Here is a 7500-nt window from a genome sequence, read left to right as displayed (position 1 = left end):
GAACCCTGCTGAACCCTGCTGAACCCTGCTGAACCCCACTGTCCCTGCTGAACCCTGCTGAACCCCGCTGAACCCTGCTGAACCCTGCTGAACCCTGCTGAACCCTGCTGAACCCCACTGAACCCTGCTGAACCCCACTGTCCCTGCTGAACCCTGCTGAACCCCACTGTCCCTGCTGAACCCTGCTGAACCCCACTGAACCCTGCTGAACCCTGCTGAACCCTGCTGAACCCCACTGAACCCTGCTGAACCCCACTGTCCCTGCTGAACCCTACTGAACCCCACTGAACCCTGCTGAACCCCGCTGAACCCTGCTGAACCCCACTGAACCCTGCTGAACCCTACTGAACCCTGCTGAACCCCACTGAACCCTGCTGAACCCTACTGAACCCTGCTGAACCCCGCTGAACCCTGCTGAACCCCACTGTCCCTGCTGAACCCTGCTGCACCCTACTGAACCCTGCTGAACCCCACTGAACCCTGCTGAACCCTGCTGAACCCCACTGAACCCCACTGAACCCTGCTGAACCCCACTGAACCCTGCTGAACCCCACTGTCCCTGCTGAACCCCACTGAACCCTGCTGAACCCCACTGAACCCTGCTGAACCCTGCTGAACCCCACTGAACCCTGCTGAACCCCCCTGAACCCTGCTGAACCCTGCTGAACCCCACTGAACCCTGCTGAACCCCACTGTCCCTACTGAACCCTGCTGAACCCTGCGGTTCATGCAGATCCTCCTGAGCCTGATGAAGGACCAGGTCTGAAGCCAGACTTTCTACAGTGCAGTGCTCAGACTCAGCTTGAGGCTCCGGCGGTGACGTTGAGTCATTAATGCTGAGTCACGGCGTGTCGGGGTCAGGGTGAACGCGGCGCAGCTCGCGCTCACAAACAGGATGCTTTCTGGATTTCTGCTCGTGTGTCAGGAGGAGGCTGACTGAGGTGACTGACGGCGGCGCCTGGCGGACGTTTGCCAACAGGCTCCGACAGTCAGGGAGCAGTTCACGGCATTAGATTTCAGTCTGAGGTTCGGGGTCAACGTACCATCACAATATTGAACATTCATATGTTTTATCGTCTGAAGGAGTCCAGCACAGGACGGTCCAGGGTTAGGTTTCATGTCTTTAAGCTGAATCTAAGAAGCTGTGAGACAAACACGATAAGGCCTTTCCAAAGCCTGTTGTTTAGTCTGGAATGGAATCAGACTGTGGTTGGTTTTCCCTGAAGTCTTCCACGGTGGAACTGGTCTCAGTCCCATCACAAACAGATTCTGGATCAGTCTGTGGCAGGAACACCATCTGACCTCCATATGATAATAAAGCGTACATGCCAGCTGAAGATGAGGAGTTTGTGATAAATGCATGAATGCATGAATCCATGGGGCTGACTGGCTGAACGGCGCCCCCTCTTGGTAGCTAAAGGTGAAGGGTAACTGTGAAATGTTGCCTGAGGTTGCTTACTAATCTCAGCACTGTGTATAAATACTGTGTATTAGTATCGGTATCGTCTTTCAGTCTTTCAGTCATGAAACAGGAAGCAGCTACAGAAGCTTTACGGCGGACGTTGTGCTCAAACTGAAGGTCGTCGTTTGGTGGTTTGGTCGTGTGCTGACCCGAACCCTGATTCTTAACCCCTAACCGGAGGGCGTCCACAAGTGGACCTTCTTCCTGTCCAGCCCCAGACGCTCCTAACCAATGAGAGGAGAGAACGGCATCCCCTTTCAGTGAAGCGTTTTATGGATCCTTAAAGTCTTTGTGTGCGAAGGAAACTGAACCAACAGACCACAACAAATCAACGACTCAACAAAAGGTTTGGAAACTACAGCCATCGCTAGAGCCACGCGGCTAGCATGGCTACAAAACAAGGCTATCTGTGTGTGTGTGTGTGTGTGTGTGCGTGCGCGCTAAGAGCTAGCAGCTAGCAGGGCTGAATGATATGAAAAAAACTGAATTTTAACTGATGATGAGGTTGTTTTCTGTGGACTGAAGTCCAGGCGTTGGTGGTCCACACAGTCTGAAGAAGACTGGACACAATAATATTCAAATCGTTATATTTATTGATGGCAGCGACAGTCGGCTCGTCACAATCTGCCGTTGAGTCACATCTAACTATGTCCGACTCTGTGGGCCCAGTGTTGTTGTTACTGACAGAGATGATGAATAAAAGTACCAAACATAAGAATAAAGGTCAAAGTTCATGTTAGGCGACAAGAACAGCTCGAAGTTCTGCAGTAAACTGTGAGTCTTACTTTCGTCAGGGTTGGGTGCGGCCAGGATGGCGCTGTGCTGCTTCTTGACCTGCTCCACATCCTCCGACAGCTTTTCTATACAGCCTCTGATCTCTTCAACCTGAACACACACACACACACACACACACACACACACACACACACACACACACACACACACACACACGGTGATGTCATAAGAGGAAACAGTTGATCTTCACAAAAAAAACCTTAAAACAACTTTAAATGACATGACGACAGGAAAATGACATCTGGTTGGCCTCATCTTACACAACATTTTAAATACAATCAAATACTTGTTTTACATTATAATAATATAATAAGTGTTACATGAAATCATACCAGTATTGCAGTAATATCAGTTACGACTGAAAAAACTCTAGAGCCATGTGGTGCTTTGAGCTAAATGCTAACTTCAGCATGCTGAGACATCTTAGCTTATAGGATCTGATTGGTTACAAATGAATCAGCTGATCATTCCATCATTTCCTGATTTTTTAAACTCCCAAATATTAATATTGGTATTTAATCCAGAATTGTTTTGGTTCTAATTATGATCAAAAATGACTGCAAACCATCAAAATGGAAAAAGCTGATGATGAAAAATCTAAATCTAAAACATAAAAATGCACTGATCAGGTTTCCAGTCTTCCACCAAATGAAGGATCCTCATCAACTGTGATCATGATCAAACAAATATTAAGTTCTTCGCCTCAATAATCCAGTATTGGTTGGGCTGTTCACTGCAAATACACCCCATCACCAGTTCGCCACCAGTTAAGTTAGACGCGTCAGTGTGGCGAACGCACTGCTGATCTCTGTGTCTGTGTTGTTTTCTGTCCTGCATGAGATGATGATCGGCTCTGAAGCTTCCTGCCTTCAGGTGGGAGATCACCCCCCCCCCCCCCCAGGCTGAAGGTCACTGCGGCCCCACGCCACAGTGACGCTTCTGTTTAACAAAGGTTTGTTAACGTCTTTAGCTCTAAAAGTCGACAGTCGCGGTCAGCAGGAGATGCTACAGATGGAAGTCAGCCTCTCGGTTAACGTTGGTGCATTTCTACAGATATTTCATAAAGTGCACTGAACTGAAGCGATAAGCCTCATCAAGGTGTCAGCAGGCTAATTTTCAGTAGCTTGGCTCAAATGTCTGCTTGTGCTGTGAGAAGGTGATCAGTGAAGCAGCGTCCAGGAAAAAAGAGTAAACACTCAACGGCAAAGACGTCATAACCACGTGCTGCTGAACGCTAACAGCGGGCAGTAAACATGCTAACAATAGCGTTAGCTTGTCCAGCACTGCCTGCATGGGAGCTGAGAGGAGGTGAGGGTGAGAGGAGGTGAGGGTGAGAGGAGGTGAGAGGAGGTGAGGGTGAGAGGAGCTGAGAGGAGGTGAGAGGAGGCGAGAGGAGCTGAGAGGAGGTGAGAGGAGGTGAGGGTGAGAGGAGCTGAGAGGAGGCGAGAGGAGGCGAGAGGAGCTGAGAGGAGGTGAGAGGAGGTGAGGGTGAGAGGAGGTGAGAGGAGGTGAGAGGAGGCGAGAGGAGCTGAGAGGAAGTGAGAGGAGGTGAGGGCGAGAGGAACTGAGAGGAAGTGAGAGGAGGTGAGAGGAGGCGAGAGGAGCTGAGAGGAGGTGAGGGTGAGAGGAGGTGAGGGTGAGAGGAGGTGAGAGGAGGTGAGGGTGAGAGGAGCTGAGAGGAGGTGAGAGGAGGCGAGAGGAGCTGAGAGGAGGTGAGAGGAGGTGAGGGTGAGAGGAGCTGAGAGGAGGCGAGAGGAGGCGAGAGGAGCTGAGAGGAGGTGAGAGGAGGTGAGGGTGAGAGGAGGTGAGAGGAGGTGAGAGGAGGAGAGAGGAGCTGAGAGGAAGTGAGAGGAGGTGAGGGCGAGAGGAACTGAGAGGAAGTGAGAGGAGGGGGGAGAGGAGGCGAGAGGAGGTGAGGGTGAGAGGAGCTAAGAGGAGGTGAGAGGAGGTGAAAGAGATGGGTTTGTCTTTGTCTTTGTGCGATCGTTGGAGGAGCCGCGTCGCTGTAGATCTTTCACAGATGACAGAGGAGGAGGAGGAAGAGGAGGACAGGAGGAGGAGGAGGGACAGAGAGGAGGAGGAGGAGGGAGGAGGAGGAGGAGGAGGAGGAGGAGGAGGAGGAGGAGGACAGGAGGAGGAGGAGGAGGAGGAGGTCAGGAGGAGGAGGAGGAGGACAGGAGGAGGAGGAGGAGGAGGAGGAGGTCAGGAGGAGGAGGAGGAGGACAGGAGGAGGAGGAGGAGGAGGAGGTCAGGAGGAGGAGGAGGAGGACAGGAGGAGGAGGAGGAGGACAGGAGGAGGAGGAGGAGGAGGAGGAGGACAGGAGGAGGAGGAGGAGGACAGGAGGAGGAGGAGGAGGAGGAGGAGGAGGAGGAGGACTCTCTTTCATAAATGAAGCAGCTAAAGGAAAGTTCCCTGTCGTCCATTCCTGCATCACACTCGTTATGACCGAGCAGGACACAAACTGTCAGGAGTCCCATTAAAAAGCCCCCCCCCCAAAAAAAGTCCCATTTGAAAATGATCGTCTCCATTGGTCACTAAGACACAGAGACATGGGACAATGGGGTCCAGGTCCTTCAAGGGGACTCTTACCTTTACATTCCTCAGACGCTGAACATCGGAGCGACTTCAGGTTTTTAATCTTAGAGATTTTTCTGTTTTCTTTCTTTGTGTATTGACAGGAAGCTAAAAGCTGCAGCTCTCTTTACATTTCAGCCCATTCTGAACTAAATCTCAACTTTTCCACACACGTTCCTTCATCGGGGCCTCGTGTGGCCCTCAGGGGCCCCGCTGGCCCTGTCAGTCCTGGTGTGGGTACAAATCGTTTTCAAAGACATGAACGATTTCTCAAACTCACAGCTCGCTGAACAAGTGTGCGCGCTTCCAAAGGTGTTCCAGGTCTTCACCTGTGTGTGCCGTGTCTCACCTGTTCAAAGAACTCGTCCATGAAGTGGTCCCTTGTCGACCTGCACCACCTCTTCATCATCATCGCTGTCCTTAGCCTGCAGACAGACGGACAGACAGACAGGAAGTGAATGATGGAGCGGATCAACCAACCAAACCGCCAGAACACACACACAAATCTGGGGGGGGGGGGGCAGGTGGGGGGGGGCAGCAGGTGAAGCAGACAGCAAATTGATCGCTCAGTGAAAGTAAACACTTTGCAATTACACTGATTGGATTCCTGTTATTGTTAATAGAGACGTGTGTGTGTGTGTGCGTGTGTGTGTGTGTGTGTGTGTGTGTGTGTGTGATGCATAGATTACAGATAATGCAAAGCGACTCAGTATCAACAGTCTTTAATGTCATCTCTAACAGACCTGAGACCACGATGACCCTCTCCTCAGGTCTGCACTGATTGGCCGACAGGGTGAGCGGACATAATGATGACGATGATGTGAGAAGTTCCATCCATCATTTTCTATGCCGCTTATCCCTTTCGGGGTCGCGGGGGGGCCGGAGCCTATCTCGGCTGTCAAAGGGCGAGAGGCAGGTACACCCTGGACCGGTCGCCAGCCAATCGCAGGGCACATACACACACCATTCACACTCACACTCACACCTCGGGGCAATTTAGAGTCACCAATCAACCTAATGAGCATGTTTTTGGTCTGTGGGAGGAAGCCGGAGAACCCAGCATGCACGGGAACAACATGCAAACTTCACACAGAAAGGCCCGACCCGGGAATCGAACCTGCAACCTTCTTGCTGTGAGGCACGCGCACTACCTGCTGCGCCACCGTGCAGCCCGATGTGAGAAGTAATTATCATTTTAGGTTTGAAAAACACGAGTGAGACAAAGCGCGTCAGTGACAGAGGACAGGCTGTGGACGGAGTGTTGAGGTACAGATGGACAGACAGAGACAAACAGAGAGAGAGAGACAAGCTGGGGGACAGCCAAGAAGCCCAATAAACAGACTGAGAGACGTAGGTAGACAGACAGCTGGTGGACAGACAGAAGCAGAGAAGGACAGGTGGGCTGAGACGCAGACAGACGGTTTACGAATACAAAGAAAGACGTGAGACAAATGCAGAAGAAAGAAAAAAAATGTCTTCAACGAGCAGGCTAACGTTAGCTTCTCATCTCCATTACAACTCATAGAAAACACGCTAGGATGCTAACAGGCTAACAGGCTGCTAAATGCTAGCAGTTTGACGTCACTGCTAATCTAAATCAGTGTCAGAATCAGCTAACGTGAGAAAGGAGCTTCTGGCGCCACAGACAGCGGCTCTGGTTCCAGTTTTCAGACTCAATCAAACGTTTAAAGACAAATTTCTCCAAAAAACCCAGAAAGATCGAAGCGGCCGGAGAAGGTCTTCACTTCATAAACCAACACAGCGACGATTAGCTTCGTTAGCTTTTGAATGTACGGACACAAAATAACTTCACTCTCAGCAGCGGTTTGAAGAAACTCACTACATGTACTTATACATGTACTACTGCATTAATCTGATTAGTTTTGATTCAGATTATTAATACAAAATGCTAATCAGATACTAAAGTATGATGTACTATGATGCAGTAAACAGAAGTACCTGAAGTACTATCAGCTGCAACTATGAACGTGATGAACACATGAATGCATCGATTGTTATAATCCAACAAGACAACATGTATTTTCTGAAATGGACCGCTCTGCATGATGGGTACTTTTCAATTCAACTCAGTTTTATTTGTACAGCGCCAAATCACAGCAGACGTTGTCTCAGGACACCTTCCATACAGAGCTGCTACAGGCCGAGCCGAGAACCCAACAATACTTTTACTTAAGTGTGTATTTGAATGTTGGACATGTAGCAGAGTATTTAGAGTATTTCTACACTGGTATTAGTACTTTTACTGAAGTAAAATTAATGACTGCCCGTCATCATCGAACCCTTTTCCCTTCTTATTTAGCATCACAGCTAGCTGTTAGCATAGCGTAGCATCCCTCTGTCCTCCTCCTCTGTCCGTCTGCATGTCTCTGTGGTCAGACTGCGGTTACAGCGTCCCTCTGTGCCCTCTCCCCCCCTCCTCCCCCGTCCCCCCCCTCGTCCTCCCCCTGCGTCACACTGACTCTGCAGAGGAGAAACAAACAGAGGAGACGGAGGGAAGGACAACTGCTGCCGCGTTCAGGCTAACCGTACAGGCTAACTGTGATGCTAACATCACAACATTTAGCGTTAACGTTCATCCAAACTGAAGTTCATCAAGAAAAGAATGAAACTCTCACAAAAACTATTTTATTTTTATATCATCTTATGT

The 7500-nt window shown here is 50.1% G+C and overlaps 1 protein-coding gene across 1 annotated transcript in view; it reads right to left on the bottom strand.

Moving 5' to 3' along the window:
• LOC139342977 (syntaxin-1B) overlaps positions 1 to 7500 on the bottom strand; it is a 40484-nt gene that overhangs the window by 18772 nt on the left and 14212 nt on the right. Inside the window, exons 2-3 of the mRNA XM_070980333.1 lie at positions 5182 to 5257; positions 2248 to 2347 (exon numbers count right to left, since the gene is read on the bottom strand). Of these exons, the coding sequence (XP_070836434.1) occupies positions 2248 to 2347; positions 5182 to 5244 (163 nt within the window). The 5' untranslated portion in view covers positions 5245 to 5257. The remainder of the gene's footprint in view (positions 1 to 2247; positions 2348 to 5181; positions 5258 to 7500) is intronic.

The sequence above is a fragment of the Chaetodon trifascialis genome, chromosome 15, assembly GCF_039877785.1.
Source record: "Chaetodon trifascialis isolate fChaTrf1 chromosome 15, fChaTrf1.hap1, whole genome shotgun sequence".
In the NCBI taxonomy this organism is placed as follows: domain Eukaryota; kingdom Metazoa; phylum Chordata; class Actinopteri; order Chaetodontiformes; family Chaetodontidae; genus Chaetodon; species Chaetodon trifascialis.
The sequence above is the reverse complement of the archived record's forward strand: the minus strand, read 5'-3'. Positions and strand labels throughout refer to the sequence as shown.